This window comes from Gambusia affinis, linkage group LG01 (assembly GCF_019740435.1).
Source record: "Gambusia affinis linkage group LG01, SWU_Gaff_1.0, whole genome shotgun sequence".
In the NCBI taxonomy this organism is placed as follows: domain Eukaryota; kingdom Metazoa; phylum Chordata; class Actinopteri; order Cyprinodontiformes; family Poeciliidae; genus Gambusia; species Gambusia affinis.
In genome coordinates, this window is record NC_057868.1 from 11,416,130 (window position 1) to 11,434,185 (window position 18,056).

Here is an 18,056-nt window from a genome sequence, read left to right on the forward strand (position 1 = left end):
ACCGGATGACAGTTTTTGCTCAGCCCTGTCACAGCAGATTAGGGAGGCAAAGACGAGGTGCTTCCTATTTGCAGGGATTAGAGCTGAGGTGGAGGAGAAACCGCGTTCCTCCTCTCTGACTTGTTTTCTGTGTGCATATTCAGAAAATATAGCACGCAACACACACAAAAACTACACAAATGACACGAATGTTTAATGAATTAGCGGTTTAAGGGCGCTAAAAGACCGACGAGTCGGATGTCAGAGTGGAGCTGTCCGCGGTGCTGCCGGAGCCCCGCATCTGGACAGCTGCAGGAGGCTCATCATGTCAGCAACGAGTTGCATCCCTTCACAGCCTGAGGAGAGAGCTCATCTGGACTGATCAGGAGCAGGAAAGTCATGAGGCAGAAAACTAAAAAATAAATAGATTTTTTTTTTTTTAATTCTCAAAGCTCTTTAAAAGGCAAACGGATCAAATTCATATTATATATATATATATATATATATATATATATATATATATATATATATATATATATTATATATATATATATATATATTTAATGGTATATATATATATAATTCTTCCTACTGCTTTGCTTTTCTTCCATAATTGCAAATGGGAAATGGTTCCCATTTGAATCGACAATCCTCCTTCTGCTTTGCTTTCTTCCGCAATTTGCAAATGTAAAAACAAGTCTTCCTGACCAAAACGCCGTGCCTTTAAAATATTGTTGTTTGTTTTTGCCTTTTTTTGTTTGTTTGTTTGTTTGTTTGTCTGCACAAAAGTGTGGCCCGCTAGGTGAGCATGCGAACCTGCATGATAATATAGAGGCCCGTGTGTGTCTGCTGTCTGCTGTCGGCTGGCGCGCGCTTCGTTTCACAAATTTCAGATTGGTTTCACATGTTAGACTGCAGCTCCGTGGGTCAGGGAGGGGGGGAGAATGCTGTTTTTACTCGTAAAAAAATAAAAAATAAATAAATGGATACGGTGAGGTTTTCCCTCCTTTTTTTCTTATAGGCCATCTTCTTAAATAATTCTTAGGGTATTTGTAAGGTTTTTTTTCTTTTGTTCCCCCCCCGAATTACATTTTTAGAAAGAAGTCACCTGCTGGTTTTTGGTGGCAGGTGTCTTTGCCATTCCGCCAGATCGCATTGTGGTAGCAGGTGTTGTTTTTTTTTTATTATTATTATTTATGCATCATTTCAGAGGGAATTATGAAGCTCTGCCTCCAACAGGCCGGATCTTTATATATATATATATATATATATATATATATATTATTCATTTATTTATTTATTTTTTAGGTCGTGATCACTCTGTCGTTAAACTCTCGCCGAGGGAATAAACGTCTCTCTCTCTCTCTCTCTCTCTGCCACCCGCGCCAGTCGCGAGCGCGAGGGCTGTGGCACTCTTTGCGGACACGTGCACGCTCCGCGCCACCCTCTTCTCTTTTTCTCTCTGTGGTGCTGATGCTGAGAATCCAGCATCTTTCTGATTCCAGCATCAGACGCTGGATTTTAAACTGAAAAGACTCTTGGAAAAAATAGTGCTACAATTAACGAGCATCCGGGACGCGTGTTGGTTTCTTCTTCTTCTTCTTCTTCTTCTTCTTCTTCTCCTTCTTCTTGTCTTCCTTTATTTGGGAAGGTGATTTCTGATGGAGTAACATGGATGGACAAGCAAAGAGAAGCGGATGAGGATTTTTCTAACGATTTGGGGGGAACAACCGCTGCGACGACATTCAAAGGCCAACAGGCATGATTTTTATGTAGGAGCGAAAACATCCATCTCCATGTTCTTTTGGGGGGGTAATCTGTCAGATTTCTTGAAGTGAAGAACAAATTGATCTTGGATAAAAACAATAATAATAATAGTAATTAAAAAAATATGGCTCATCTAATCCGACACAAGATCAGCAACAAACTGACCAATGCGGCCCACACGGTGTCCAACAAATCCCAGGCCAAGGTCAGCGGGGTGTTCGCCCGGCTGGGCTTCCAGGCCGCCACGGACGAAGAGGGCCTGGGCTTTGCAGAGTGCGACGACCTGGACTACGACTACAGGCAAGGGATGCAGATGGATGTCCTCCGGGGGGAAGAGGAGGAAGGAGGAGACATGGTGGGAGAGGGGGACGTGGAGGGGGACACCCGCTACCAGAGGGATGGTACCGGTCCGAGGCAGTCGACCCTTAAGAGCGGCGGCTCCCTGGAGGAGGACAAGCCCAAAATCACGTCATGGGAAGCTGGATGGAACGTCACCAACGCCATTCAGGTGCTTTTATCACCCATGTGTGAGTCGGCGGGGGTGGAGAGGAGGGTGGTGGTGGTGGTGGTGGTGGTGTGTGTGTGTGTGTGTGTGGGGGGGGGGGGGGGGGGGTTATATGTGCTCACAGCCAGCCCAAGGAATAGGCGAAGCAGGCAGCTCCCACTACAACAGTGCAGGGGCTTCATCCCACAGGTCAGGTGCAGAATTAAAAACGTTTTATGAATGAAGCTGGCGGAATCCTGGCGTTCAGAATGTTCATTGTTAGTTGGTCTCATCAGTTTCTCTGAGTAAATTATTTAGGTGTTCAGTCTTCAGCTGCCTATAGAAAAGAAAATGTAAAATTATGACTTCAGCAAAATATAATGTTTGGATTTCTCTGTGAAATATTTTGGGATGGTATTAACACTAAAAAACAGGATTAAGTTAAGCAATATTAAGAGCAAACATTTAAAATACAGATATAATTTATCCTATGAGTAGGCCTCTATATCTTGCAACTCAATTCAAGCAAAACAATTTAAAATGTAAAGTTCACATAAAATGCTGTGAACGAAACAAATCGAAGACAACTGTACATACATCAACTTACCATTGAGTATTTTTTACAGTGTATATTGGTAGACAAGACGTTCCAAAATATTAAATTAAGATAACAACAACAACAACAACAACAAAAATCTCTTCAATAGCAGTACAGTAATAGGTTTTAAAGCTATGTTGTCTTTTATTTTATTATCTCTCTTTTTTTGCATCTTCTTATTGCATGACTGTAATTACATGAATGATTTTTGTCACTCCTTTTTAGGTTTTTGTAAGCAAATTTACAGTGATGAGTATTTATTTCAGATCATTTACGATTAACAACAAAAAAATCTATAGAAATGTAGAGAATGAAATTCACTGAGTAATCTAGTGCTGTTATATTTTTAGTGAATAAAAGTGTTCTATATTCTGGCTGGTATATGCTTTCCTTAATAGTGGTTATTTTAGATTCATAAAGCATAAGCTTCAGTAAAACACACACACATCAAAATCTGATTAGGGCCCCAAACCTAGTAGGATCGTCTCTGCATGCAGCTGTTTAAGGCCTGCCACGGGACAAAAGAAGTCACCTTGATTTGACATTTTTACATTTGAAACATTCTCAGACAGTCGGAAATGTAAGATTGAAATACGTTGTTTTTGTAGGACTGAAGCAGGAGAAAAAACGGGGGGTGGATTTTGGTCATAATTAAATGCAGAACAATTTCACGCTGCATTCGCTCTTTGTGCGTGAATCCACTGCGGTGAGCGGCTCTCGCGGTTTATTTATTCAAATCTTTTTATCAGCGGAGCTTCAGGCAGGGCCTGGTTGACATCGATTGCCACGAGGTGCGCTTATCGGCGTCTTCATCAAATTACAATTGCAGTCAAAGAAATAAAAAAAAATAAATAAATAAAAACTAATAACATTTGAATGATTCGACGTGACGCTGACCGAATGGGATGTGGAAACGCAATGTTCATTAAGAGATTGCATTTATTTAGTCTTATTATTATTATAAAGCCTATTCGATGAATGTCTTAAATCGTTATTATGTAACATGGAGCTGAGTGAGTAAGTCCGCCGCTGCCTGCCCGGGCTGATCGGCCTGTCACTGCGATGCGGGGCCTCGCTCATTATCACTGAGCTGCGCTTCTCTGTCCGCAGGGCATGTTCGTCCTCGGCCTGCCGTACGCCATCCTCCACGGCGGATACCTCGGCCTCTTCCTCATTATCTTCGCGGCAGTGGTGTGTTGCTACACGGGCAAAATCCTCATCGCGTGCCTGTACGAGGACAACGAGGACGGCATCAAGGTGCGCGTCAGAGACTCATACGTGGACATCGCCAACGCCTGCTGCGCGCCCCGCTTCCCCGCACTCGGCGGCCACGTGGTGAACGTGGCCCAGATCATCGAGCTGGTCATGACGTGCATCCTGTACGTGGTGGTCAGCGGCAACCTGATGTACAACAGCTTCCCCGGCTTCCCCGTCTCCCAGAAGGCCTGGTCGGTGCTGGCCACGGCCGCGCTGCTGCCCTGCGCGTTCCTGAAGAACCTCAAGGCCGTCTCCAAGTTCAGCCTCCTGTGCACGCTGGCGCACTTCGTCATCAACATCCTCGTGATCGCCTACTGTCTGTCCAGGGCTCGCGAGTGGGCGTGGGAGAAGGTCAAGTTCTACATCGACGTGAAGAAGTTCCCCATTTCCATCGGCATCATTGTGTTCAGCTACACCTCCCAGATCTTCCTGCCCTCCCTGGAGGGGAACATGCAGAAGCCCAGCGAGTTCCACTGCATGATGGACTGGACCCACATCACAGCCTGCGTCCTCAAGGGCCTCTTCGCCCTGGTGGCCTACCTGACCTGGGCGGACACCACCAAAGAGGTCATCACAGATAACCTGCCCTCGACCATCCGGGCTGTGGTGAACCTCTTCCTTGTCGCCAAGGCGCTCCTGTCCTACCCTCTGCCGTTCTTTGCAGCTGTAGAAGTCCTGGAGAAGTCACTGTTCCAGGACGGCGGCAGAGCCCTCTTTCCTGACTGCTACGGCCCCAATGGGCAGCTAAAAACCTGGGGTCTTGGCTTAAGAGTAGGTCTGGTGGTCTTTACGCTGCTCATGGCCGTCTTTGTTCCGCATTTTGCCCTGCTGATGGGTCTGACTGGAAGCCTGACGGGTGCAGGCCTGTGCTTCCTCCTACCGAGCCTCTTCCACCTGAAGCTCCAGTGGAGAAACCTTCTGTGGCATCACGTCTTCTTTGATGTCTCCATTTTTGTTATTGGAGGCATATGTGCCATATCAGGCTTCATCCACTCCATTGAAGGGCTCATAGAGGCCTACAAGTACGACATCCATGACTGAGAGTGGAAAGGTTGCAAAACACACGGTTGACCATCTGGACATTAAAAGGAGAATAATTTGTGTGAAATGTATTATCTTATTATTTTTGCCTTCGTGATAATGTGCAATAAAGAACTCTATTCGCCAATCAGGCACAACATTATGACCACTGAGAAGTAAGGTGAAAGGCACTGATCAGTTCTTTGTCTTTGCTCCTGTTAGTGGGTGGGATATATTCTGTAGCAAATTAACATTTTGTCCTCAAAAGGTGGGCCAAATTATGGCGACGTGTTTCCAGCTTTCAGATGGAATTAGATTTGACGTCATCTACATGGGTAGTTGCCCAGGGCAGTTTTATAAATGGGGCAGCACAGGCACTACATGAAAATTAATAGCTTATCAGTCAGTTGTACCCTAATTGCCTTTATGCATTTGCAGTCATTGGAGATTCGATTAGGTGTAGCCTGGCTCAAATGTTTCAATGCCAACATTTGAACATGTACTGATTTTCTAATTTAAAACTACAACACATTTAAGTCGATTTTGTTGTTTGTCATTGAAATCCAATGGCATATTTCAGTGTTCAGTTCTTTCCCTTCTGCTTTAGGCTTATTGAAATTTCCTCCACTGTGCTTCCCTTTTAACAAAGCAAAGGTCAGTGTGTTATAACTACACTTTTGACTTATTGGCTCTACATTAACTTAACCTGCTTGGTCTTTACTTTGTCAATCTCTAATACTAACTTCTTTTTTTTTCTTTTTATCAGCAGTAGTACTTGTACCACAGATAGCAAAGTTTAACATAATGAAAGAAGGCAAGCAAAGACAATGGGATGCTGGAAAGCAGGATATCACCAGCTTTCCAGTCAGCGAGGTGTTGACTTGGTCTCTGAATTCAGCTGATCTAAATCCAGTCCAGCATTTGTGTGATGTGATGCACAAACAAGTCTAAGTCGTGGAATCCCCACGGCCTACATTTTGGTGCCAGATACCACAATCCACTTTCAAGGGTCCATGGCTTTATAGGTCAGGGATGTTTTGGCAGCAAAAATCAGGACCAACACGCTATTAGTCAGGTGGTCATAATGTTATTCCTGATCGGTGTTGTGTAAAGTAGTTTACTCATTCCAGAAAAAAAGTGTTTCAATCAGCAGACAGAGAGGACAAAACCTCCGCACCAGACGAAGAGGGCATTAAAGACTCTGTCCATGTGTCGATCTTTATGCAAAGATTCAGTGAAAATGTCAGTAAGTGTGTCAGTGTTCGTATCCGAGGAATGAAATATGTGGAAAAACAATGAAGTCAATATGTTATCGTTGGTTTTTGAGCTGCTGTAGGTATCAATAATCAGAGAAAACAACAGGCACTCATCAGATCAGATGGTGCTCTATAAACCATGAATATCTTCTGTGTAGTGGTCTAAACAGAATGAATACATTTCTGTCGAGATTTGTAGTTTCTTCTTTTTTTAAAAAAAATATTCTGAAGTCCTCGTTTGTTTCCTCTGTGCTTTCAAGTGTCATTCTGGATGGAGTGAAATCAAGTGCAGGCAAGTGGATCCTAATTGTGTAATATTACAACAACAAAAAAATAACTGCGTGTCTGATAATATTCTGTTCCTGTTGAACGTGCTCATTGTGATTTATTGGAACTACTCATGGTGTGTGAGATTAAGAGTATTTGTTGAATTAAGAGGTAAATAAATGAAATATTTTATGGCTGGTGACTCTAATGTTTTATTGCTTAGAGTCATTTCCGCAGAAAACTTTTGAACTTCCGTTTTGAATAGCTAATTAAGCTTCCTCTTTTTGTTTTGTTAGCACTCAGAGAATACAGCTTTAGTGTGTACTAGTTCAATAAACTCCTAATAGTTTAATCTACTGCATTTAAGCAAAACATACTGATCCCTATCCCCATCCTTGGTCTCTGAATTCATGGATTAATATTACTGCACAGACATTTTAAGTCAAGCAACAATCACTATTTTCCTCTGAAGGATAATGAAGAACTCTTCCAAATTATTGGTCGTACCAACTGTTCCTGATGGTGTAAAAACCAGGAATAATGGGAAAAGTATAATTTCCTGTTTGTTTGTTAATGTTTAAGTCTTGAACTGTTGAGGTACTTTTGATGAAATTCCCTACACCCCTCAGCTTAGAAGCAACACAAGAAAATTAAACTTGTTACTTTCAGTTCCTCATACCGTCATAGACAACTATCCCCCTGCTATTGTCAGATGTCGGCCAGTTTCACTTCTTAGTGCAGTGCAGGAAGTGCAAGTTGCATGTCTTTGCTTGTCTGAAGCCACAGTACGAACAGACTGAGTTCCCATCCAGATCAAAATCCTTCGGCAAGAACTTTTCATTCAACTTCGTCCGCCATCTGTTTCTCATTCCAGGTGTGTTACTAATGTCACATTTGCTTTTCAGAGGCTTTGAAATATTGAGCTGTTGTTCAAAGTGATTTTCTTTTGTCATTTTACAGGTAAGGGAGGCACAGAAGGCAAAAATAATGCTTCCATGTGTGATAGTAGTTTTTGTGCTGCTGTCATGTGCCTGTGGAGAGAACCCTGCAGTACAAGTCATCCTGACAAACAAAGGGCTTCAGTACGGTAAGGGGATGTGAGATGCTCTTAAACCACCCATATGCTTGTAATTGCTGTCAGCCATTGACTATATCACAATTGTTAACTTTATAACAAAACATCTGCTGCTTTTCTCGGAAAGGCCTAAAATCTTTCCAATTATTCAAATATTTCTTTAAATTTGTCACATGACACCCTTCGACTCGAAATGTTACGAGATGGATGGATGGATGGATGGATGGATGGATGGATAGAGCAGCAGCTTAGTTTTTTTCAGCATATGTCCTACTCTGCTATTCATGCGTTGTTGTTGCAGGAAAACATGAGGGCACAGGATGGATTCAGGAGAAGTTGGAGCAAATAACCTTACCTGACATCAGTGGCAGTGTTAACATCTACATCGGAAGGGTAGACTACACACTATCAGGGTAGGATTACGTTTTCACAGTAACAAGAAACAGCTCATGTGTCTACCGGTTTGCCACATTTCGTCCATGTAACCTGCAGATATCCCTGACTTCAACGTACATTTCCACCCTCTGTTTCTTTTCCTCTTGTGTTTTAGTGTGACTATAAAAAAGTGTGACCTTCCAGAGCCTAGCGTAGAGTTTGTCCAGCAGAGAGGCTTGACAACATCAATAGCAGGTCTCAGTTTTGCTCTTACTGGGGAGTGGAGGACTCGTTTTTATGGGATGTAAGTTCTGATTTCTTTATGACCTTCAACGCTTTGACTAGAACACGAATCCCCCATCTTTCTCTAAGGCCCGATGCATTGGTGCTTCCATAGGATACAGTTTCCAAGACATCCTGACCTTCCAAATAAGTCTATTTTTTCCAATTAGTTAGCCAGATTGGTGCAAAGGAAGGCAGTCTTCATTGCTTTTATAACTCTACCAGGAATTTATTTTATCACAGTGCCATCTTAAAACAATTGAGGAATATCTTATGCTTCCTTTTTGCTCTAATGAGGAAGCTCGTGATTTTTTTTACTTCCTGTTTCCACCTCTGTGTTTCATATCAAGCTTAGCAAAAAAAAACAACCTTAGAACAGAAAATAACGTTCAACACAGTCTTGGCAAGATTTAGATTCTGAATCGCCTCAAGTAGCAAAATTATAGCACTGAGAAAATGAAGCGCATTATTGTGAACATAAAATAAAACTAAGCTACATTTTATTAACATCATTTCAGTGCCTTTCAAAAATATCCACATGCCTTAAAAAGCTTCCCATTCTGTCCCATTGGCTTCAAATTTCTATGTATTTTATGAGGATTATGTATCAGAGGCTAACATAAAGTCACAGAAGTGAAAGGAGAAAAAAATACATACAGTAGTTATCAAATTCACAAAGCAAAAGTTGAAAAGTGTGGCCTGTATGTGTGCGTGTGTATGTGTATGTGTGTGTGTGGGTGGGACGTGCGTCGCACATCTTAATAAAATCTGATGACCTTATGAGACTCATGAGATGGAAATGTATCCATCTGGTCACATGACTGTCATAAAAATCCCTGTTTGCAATTTCCTGCAATCCAAATAGTGAACACAGCAAATAAGGAGACACCAGAGTGCAACTTTTTGACCTACATGTAAAACCTTGGTGAAAAACCAACACTGCACAACACTGAACAGGCTAGCCACACGTTGAAGCATCATGCTTTTTCTCAGGAGAGAGACATAAGTAATTTACATACACATGCTAAAAATCAAACATATTTTAATTGTTTTATATAAAAACCTGCTAAGCAGCATTAGTATCTCACTAGACCTTGGTGAGATATGCAGCAGCACCACTGATGTTCATCTTTTAAATCTCCAGACATGACAGTGGATCATTCAACATGGCTATATTTAACATCGACGTGACCTCTGACGTACAGCTTGGGAGTGATGCTGGGGGGCATCTGTCTGTCAGCAGCATCAACTGTAAAGCTTCGGTGGGAGATGTGGCCATACAGTTCTCCGGTGGAGCCAGGTACAGAGAAACCCCCCCAAAACAAAACAAAAATAAACAAAGGGATTTATCTACCCCACTAAGATGCCAGGATGTCAAATCTGTCTTCTTTTATGTCCACAGTCTGATTTTCCAGCCATTTGTCAAGTGTTTCAAAGGACATATCATTGGGAAAATACAAAGTCAAGTATGTATTTCAGCAAGCCATTTAAGCATATTATTGATATTATGTTACGTAACCCGACCACTCTGTAAATATTAGCTTGCTTGTCGTGTTGAACAGTGGCTCTTTTCGTACTCAGATCTGTACTGAAGTTGAGAACTCCATCATGAGCTTAGACCACCATCTACAGGCAATGAACGGTACTGCAACATCCTTTAAATAGAATCTCTTCAGATTTAATTGAACGATTCAAGATTATTGACTGAATTAAAACAATAATTTTTATATTGTGTCAGTTTCCTTTGACGTAAATGAAGTTCTTAACTTTGACGTCCCTCTCACTGGCATCCCTGACATTGAACCTTCGAATATGAAGTTAGGGTTTAAGGTAAGCTAGGGCAACCAGCTTACCTTCAGGATCTGTTTCTGTGTGGCATTATGAACATGTATTTATGTTTTATGACACATTGTGTGATCTTTTCATTTCAAGGGGGAGTTCAACAGCATCAAAACTCATAAAGAGCCTCCATTTGTGGCCCAGGAGTTCATCTTGCCTGAGCTGACAGGTTATATGCTATCAGTCGGCATATCAGAGTTCACGCTGAACTCTGCCTCATTTGGGTACTTCTCAGCAGGGGAGCTTCAAGCCCTCATCAATGACAGCATGGTAGGTGCAGCCAGAAAGAGAGCGAGCAGAGGAGGAAAATATTGTGAATTTGTATTTACAGATTTCTTGGTTTGCCGATGCTTCATGGTTTATGGTTTCAGATACCGCCATATATTCCTTTCCGCCTGAATACCTCATCAATGGGAGTGTTCATCCCTCAGGTAGGTTTGTCTGTTCCGACTTGGTCACATAGGAGTTTCAATGAAGTTTTCTCTCTTTAAACTAAGTATTCTGAAACGTTTCCCTCTCTCTCGCTGTCCAGCTTCCCAAGATGTATCCGGGTTTGCTGATGAATCTTCAGGTGAATGCCAGAGAGGCTCCAGTGTTTTCCTTCCAGCCTGGCTCTGGTATTCTGGATGTCCACATTGTTATTAAGACCACTGCCATTGAAGCCAATGGTACACAGGTCCCTCTGTTCACACTCTACATTGTAAGTACCTGGGCTGTTTTACTTGAGAGACCGACCAAATGAATTCTTGTATGCACCCTTACCTTCTAATTTTACACAGTGGTGTTGGTTACTCAAATTTGAACTGATTTCTGCTTTCAGTCTGCAGATATTTTACATGCCAATCAGCTAGATTAACTCAAAAGAAATAAATAATTTTATCATCCCATACTTTTTTTCCTTCAAGGACTCAAGTTTCACCAGTAAAATGATGATTGCTGACGGAAAGCTGAAGGGCTCCGTGATGTTCGATAAGTACGCCTTAAATATGTATCAGAATGAAATATTTGACACTCAAAGTATTAGTATCTCTCAAAATTAACAACACTGCTCCCTTTTAGTGTTACCTTGACAGTGGGGCCAAGTGAAATTGGAGTCTTTATGGTAAGTGCCAAGTAAAAGTAGGTCATTTGTTTTTGGTTATGGTGCAATATGCCACGTTTCTGTCTGCAGACTGATGCTTTGGAAAGGGGAATAAAGAGTGGGATGCGTATGGCCTTAGCTAAACTGAATGGTAAGTTTTAGTTAAATCACTTTGCCCACCGCTCATGATCTCATGACTGATTTCGACTTCATTAAGTCTTACATGTGATAGATGTAAATAAATGTATTTTAAATATTTAGATTAGATGCCGTTAAGCCTTTGTGTCATAAAATATATTTTGTTTCAGCAAAACTGGGAGAAGGGATCATTTTACCAAGAATGAAACACGCACAGCTGGTCAACACAGTCCTGAAAATGGAGAAGGTAAACAACTTATCCAACACACATTCATGCTTCTTTGATTAACACAAACGTCTTTAGTCTGACTGATCATTGTCTGTTTCCCAAACAGGGGTTTGTAGCCATTTATTCAGATGTGCAGACTCTGCAAACAGACAGAAGCTCCTACTTATCGACATCATACTTGTGAAACATGTTTTTTGTTCTTGGCTCACACTCAAAATCTAAAGCGCTTTGAATCTTTCTCCACGAGAGAAATGCATCTTTGACTGGAATATAAACCTGAATGTACCAAACCTTGCTACCCAATGCATACTAACACATAATCAGAAAATTAACACATGTAAAAAATATGACCATTTGTCTGGTGCTCAGCAAAACAACTGACCAACAACTGGAAGAATGCTGCCTGCATTTGTTTCATAATAAATATTAACATGCTTCCTTCGTGGTTCCTTCATGGTCTTTATCCAAACACTGCAACTTTCACATTCTTGGTTAAGTTTTTCAAAAACCCATTTAACCTGTTTCATTTTCATTCATAAATGCTAAAATACTGTAATTAAAACAGTATTTTTCCATTTTCCCAGGGTATAAATATGACATAGAACTCAATTCTTTTAGCCAATATGCTGGACTGGAAGAATCTGTTTATTTTAAACAGGATGATAAGGAGATAGAAAAAAAAAAAATCTTCAAATCTTATTAATTTTGTTAGAAAATTATTGCAAAATGTGGGATCTTTGGGTAAGTAAGTCTCCACACCAACTATTAGAAACCTACTTGCTGCTTTTTTCTGTATTTCCTAACGTTTTTCAGGACTGCTTTTTGTGAAGAAATAATTTAATAGAGTGTATTTCTTTTAAAATTCCATTTAAATACAAATTAAAAAAAAAATTATCTTGCAAGCTAAGAAGAAACCATTACAAATTAACTATTTAAAATAGTACAGAGACAATTCAAAAAGTAGACTCCACAGCATTGATGAAACGATGACATCCCTTTTATTTTGAAACAATCCAGTGCTCACTCTTGTTTCTGGTACACATTTACATTCTTGGAATGTAGCACCATGAAAATATAAATATGAGTCTCTGAGTATTTACAGCTGATGTTAAAATGTTCCCATAGAAAAAAAAAAGCACTACTTTTATGAAACAAGATACTGTATTCAGAGGAAGATAACATGATGGAAACAGTTTGTAAAATATGACTTAAAAAAATAAGATGTTTTGAATTGGTAGCTGAAGTGAAAAAGCCCAGAATGCGTTTGATAATGAGATCGGACCGACTGTCGACTGGTAATGTTACTAACCTGAATTCTGTAAGAGCATTAGTCTAAACAAACTTCCATTTGTACAAATGAAAATTTTACAGTGAGAAGAGGAAGGAAGTCCATAAAGAGTGCTAAAGTAGACGGACCAACATCCACTTAGTTTATACGAGTCTCCTCCATTCAGTTATAGAACAAAAACTGAATAAAATACTCACTTCATATTAAACACAACGAGCAGTTCAACAGTCTTAACAAGTATTCACCATAACAAATAAAAATACTGACATTTACAAACAGGAAGATGAAGTGGTCAAAGCATACAGAGAGGTCAGTGTCACAAAGTTCAAGCTGGTATTAAATTAGTAAAGTTCTTTGTAACTGATGTTGGCACCGTCAGTGTAGAGATCCTCCTGTGACAATAGTGAGAAGTAGCAAAACACCGAACCCACTCGTTCCATTTTACATTTGTACGCTTCTGGGACCTTCTTCCACTTCTAAAGTTTACATACTGAAAATAAGTTAAACATTCAAATATGAACATTCTTAAATTGTAACATGTAAACCATACAGCATATCCTCACTGTAAAATGGAAGGAAATCTTTTTTTTTTCTTTTATAGATCAGAAAAACTGTAAAAGAGGAGACCAATCATCTATGCTGATAAACCAGCACCTGCATCACATTGTAATCATTTTGAGAAACTCAAAGCTGCTTGTTTCTTAGGAACAATACTCTACAGCGCCACCTTCTGCTCATGGTTGGCTTTGGATCAGAGCACATCTGCAGTGTCAAATTTCTATAAGTACATAAAGCCTTTTCTGCCTTTTCTATCACCAACTCCACCTCTTACGTACCACAACAAGACTAGATGCAATTTAAACACACCCTGCCGTACAAAATACAGGAAACAGAGAAATGTAACTTCAAAATATGAACAGCTGCTGAGATTTTTAACTTCCAGTTACTCCTACAACCTGTCTGCTCTGACAGCTTTTAGGACTGGATGAAGTGGTTAGACAGTCTAAAAATGCTTTGAAATAGCAATGAAATGCTGAAGCCGAAGAAAAATGAGGGGGACGGAAAAGTTGGCGTTGCTGGGTGGATGTGTAGGCACAGTGTGAATCATTTTTAAAAACACTTCCACGTTTACAAAACGACAGTCCTGTGAGCTTCACGCTAAGTCTGAATCAACCCTGTTTTTCTAAACCATCTCAGTGTTCCCTGGTATTCTCCTCAGAAACGAGTGGAGACGGTCGGTGCAGACTTGCTGCGGAAAAACCAAGACCAAGTTCTAGTGGAAAATCCAGACAAGCGTGTGTGGGACCAGAGACGGTCAGTTTTAGGCTGTTTTGGCAGATTATAGGGATTAGGGGAACATGTTTCAGTGAGTTAATGGTGCTGAGGTAAGCAGAAAATAAATTAAAAACAAATGCAGGGGTCATTTTTCTGTGACAGCGGCTGCCATGGGAACGCGCATAGAGCCACAAGCAGTGGCTGCTAGCTCCTCGATCTCAGTGTTCAGCCGTCTGATGACCCACTCCATCGCCTCCCGACCCTGAAACAGATGTTCACACAAGTCACAAACAACAGGAAACAAAGACTTTTGACGTAAAAGAAACATTAAGACAACTTTGTACTTTGTTTTGGTGTTTTGTTCAAAAGGATCAAATAAAAACAGACTCACCTTATTGGCATTCACAGATATAGTATTAGCCATGAGTCCCTCTAGATAGCTGCTCAGACTGATGCCTTTTACACTGATCAGCGCCTCCTGAGTTAACACCGTTCTGAAAGCACAAAGCAAACCACTGCGGGTTATAAAAAGCACAACCATCACTTCTTGTCCTGTTATACAGATTATATACATTAGGACAAAGGTGTGAGAAATAACATATTTTGGCCAGATGTACTGCTTCTGGCTACAGTATACACAAGTAAATCTAAGTCACTTACTTTCCAGGGTCTTCTGGATGCGGCTTGTATGTCAATTTCTCATCGACAGATACGAGGTTAGTGAAGGAGATCTAGGCAGATGAAACAGATACAATTAATGGCTGAGAACATGGAAAGTGAACATGGCTGCAAACTGGTGAAGGGTTTAAATGACCAGCAACCAGCAAAAATTGAGGCCCTTTGATTGAGTTATTTTTCATCTAATCCCACTTTGGACTCAAGCTTGGATACATTAATTTGTTCCTCTAACATTCATATCAGTTCTACTTACATTTGTTGACTGCAGCTCAAATGTTTTCTGCTGGGGGTCCACGACTGAATGCTCTTGAACATACGTGCATGTTCTTGTTACTCCAATGATCTGAAAGCAAAGCCACCTGTCAAGCCTGATGCAGACGGAAGAACTTGGAATGTGATTTAAGTGAAAAGTGTCTCAAAGATGAATAGACATACAGATTTTGCTATGGCGGGAAGCCCCCACTCTGTGCTAAGGAGTCTGGTGCTGTGTAACCGTCCATCTGAGTCAATATTTCTGTCCAGAACATCAACACCAAACACACTGGTGTTCATCGGGTTGGGGTACTTCTGCATCGCTGCCTTGGTCACCGTCTCCCATGGGTGGCTGGTAATATGAAAAGAAAGAGATTATGTTTATTACAGCTCAACGTGTACAAAAAGATTTGAGTTGTTGTCTTCTATCCAGTTTTCTGAACTACTTTAAAAATAAGCAAATAATTTACACCATGATTAAACAAATGGGTATGAAATAGACTTTGGGAGGTTGTTTAACAGCGTTTACGCATTTTGTAAACTGTTTTGAAAACCAATTATTTTAAATTTTCAATAACCCAATGTCTGAAAATGTGGTTGTGTTTGTCCAATTAAACAACATCTACTGGAAGCCGACTCCCTGTCTGGCCTGACCATATCAGCCATATTTCATAAGAGAAATGACAGGTCCAAGCAGAGATTAGAATTAAATTATATTGAGGGGAAGATAATTGCATATTATACATGGTAAAAAAAATAAAATAAAATGGAAGGGAACTATTTGCAATGTGTAGGTACAAACTGACCCAAAGTGTATGTATTTTAAACAATATATCTAAATATAGTTTGTGCAATGCTTATGTTGCACTGTTTTTTCAGAACTTGCAGGATGTAATTTTTTTCCTTCTCTGCATTGCTGTTTTTCCTTATATATATATATATATATATATATATATATATATATATATATATATATATATATATAAAATTATTATTATTATTATTTATTTATTTTTTCTAAACTGATCTGAATATTTTCTAATCAGTCAAATAATAATTCAGTTAGACATTATATTTAATGGATAGCATAAGAGCACACATTTAAAACTATCAATATTCACCAATAGTATTTTCGTTTTGCTCTGAAAAAAAAAAAAGGTGTCTACTAAAAAGATTGTTATGTCACAGGAACACAGGACTGCATCAATCGCAGCCCGACTGGCTGTTTCCAGGCAGCAGGGCGGCGTTCCTGCGCACTGCGCAGACTCACAGCATCACTACGTAGCAGCTCGCCCAGAAACTTCTAGAACTGGAAAATAACACAAACAAGACTATTGTTCTGCATCTAATTCAGTTTAGCCTCCTGAATGGATCAGAGTGTAATTTAATCCTTGCTTATTTGATGAATGCGCCTCTGCTCCAACACTGCATCACACCAACAGTTATGCAACACTGATAATGCTGTACATAATGTCAAACTGGGCGCCGTGGGATCAGATCTGAACCCGCGATGAAAAATAAAAATTAAAAAACGGTATGCGAAAACCACCCGAATTCAAAGAAAATACACGAAAACATCAGTTAATTTTAAACAATGTGACGAAGTTTAACAAAAACTGAATAAAAGCTTAGAATAGAAAACTAAAGCTGTCGGTGTGTTAACTCGGCTAACTATCGGTTTAGTCCCACTCAAGAAACACTTCATACGCTAAAAAGCTTAAGATATGTCACGTTAGCCATTATAAGCGGTAACATACATGACTGCTAAACGACTGGCAAAGCACTTTAAACAGCTTTCATTCGAGTTACCTAACTTCTCCACAACCTTAGCTGAAGAAGCTAACAACGGTAGCGGTTAAGAAGAAGACGGAATAACTCAAACTGGTTACACAATAGACAAAACGATAGCTCCGCAACCCGAACGGCTGGTCAAATATGTTGGCAGGAAGAGAGAGACTTACTTGAAAATGTGCTCTGACGCCCAGATCTTCATTTTTACAGGCTTTTCCGTCAGAAGCTCAGGAGCCGGTGACTAGTGACAGCGTGACCGTGGGGAGGAAGGACGACAACCGACTTAAGCTCTGCTTTGGATGTTTTTAGTGGAACAGCGATACTGCCCCCTGGTGGTGGAACTGCATACTTCACAGCGTTATCCAGAACAATCTACAATTTATTTAATTAATTTACCCTTTTTTCTCTAGCGGATTAAAAATAATTAGGCTATAGTTACTCACTATGTGGTTTTATACAAATTCAGTCTAAATTCAAGATTTCTGCCAAAAATAAATGCTACATGTATTCAATATAAGGGTATTAGCATTGCTAAATAGTTTTGCTCTAAATTATGAAAACTCAATATCTCTCAAATGAAAACTGGGCGTTTATACACACTCTTTATGTAACGACATTCTAAAATAAAATTAAGTCTGGATTTTCTTTTAATTTACAATCTCAATCAGTCAAAACAAAATAAACCTAATTTATATATACATACAACATTGCAAAGGGTTTCTAAATAAAAAAGAATGGGTTCAAGTTCAAAATGAATTAATTTTTTTTTTTTACATCTAGCAGTGATATACACAAGCACAAATATACACAAGCCATATTTTTAAAAATTAATACATAATTCATCAAATTATACATTTTAAAAATAATAATAATAATCAATAATGCTAAAAACAAAATGAAGTCCTGAAAAATAAAATGAAATACTATGAGAATAGAATAGAATAGAATAGAATAGAATAGAATAGAATAGACGATTTAAATTACAAACTCTTAGGTCACATCATAGCAGATAGAACAGTAGTAGCACTGTATCGGGTGGCCCGTAACACTGCACATTAATAAATGTGTTAAGGTAAAATTTTACAGTCAGTGGTCTGCATGAAGCGGAATAAATCCTGTAAGAGA

At 39.8% G+C, this 18,056-nt stretch overlaps 3 protein-coding genes across 3 annotated transcripts; 2 read left to right on the top strand and 1 right to left on the bottom strand.

Annotated features, from left to right (window-relative positions):
• The first annotated feature begins 1,378 nt into the window (after positions 1-1,378).
• On the top strand, positions 1,379-6,830 carry LOC122839987 (vesicular inhibitory amino acid transporter-like). Its single transcript, XM_044132068.1, has 2 exons — positions 1,379-2,254; positions 3,939-6,830. The coding sequence occupies exons 1-2, from the start codon at positions 1,871-1,873 to the stop codon at positions 5,124-5,126; spliced, it is 1,572 nt and encodes a 523-aa protein (XP_043988003.1). The 5' UTR covers positions 1,379-1,870; the 3' UTR covers positions 5,127-6,830.
• Positions 6,831-7,354: 524 nt separating this feature from the next.
• Positions 7,355-12,085, top strand: bpifcl (BPI fold containing family C, like). The gene is made up of 16 exons (XM_044132080.1): positions 7,355-7,502; positions 7,589-7,715; positions 8,005-8,116; positions 8,254-8,382; positions 9,505-9,660; positions 9,763-9,826; positions 9,942-10,002; positions 10,099-10,190; positions 10,293-10,469; positions 10,571-10,630; positions 10,732-10,899; positions 11,105-11,172; positions 11,259-11,301; positions 11,371-11,431; positions 11,589-11,665; positions 11,754-12,085. The coding sequence occupies exons 2-16, from the start codon at positions 7,616-7,618 to the stop codon at positions 11,829-11,831; spliced, it is 1,446 nt and encodes a 481-aa protein (XP_043988015.1). The 5' UTR covers positions 7,355-7,502; positions 7,589-7,615; the 3' UTR covers positions 11,832-12,085.
• Positions 12,086-12,626: 541 nt separating this feature from the next.
• LOC122840003 (PRELI domain containing protein 3B-like) lies at positions 12,627-17,278 on the bottom strand. The gene is made up of 6 exons (XM_044132089.1): positions 17,102-17,278; positions 15,324-15,492; positions 15,142-15,231; positions 14,871-14,941; positions 14,602-14,704; positions 12,627-14,472 (listed from the first exon to the last, which is right to left on the bottom strand). Exons 1-6 carry the CDS (start codon positions 17,131-17,133, stop codon positions 14,356-14,358), a joined length of 582 nt encoding a protein of 193 aa, XP_043988024.1. The 5' UTR covers positions 17,134-17,278; the 3' UTR covers positions 12,627-14,355.
• Positions 17,279-18,056: the final 778 nt, after the last annotated feature.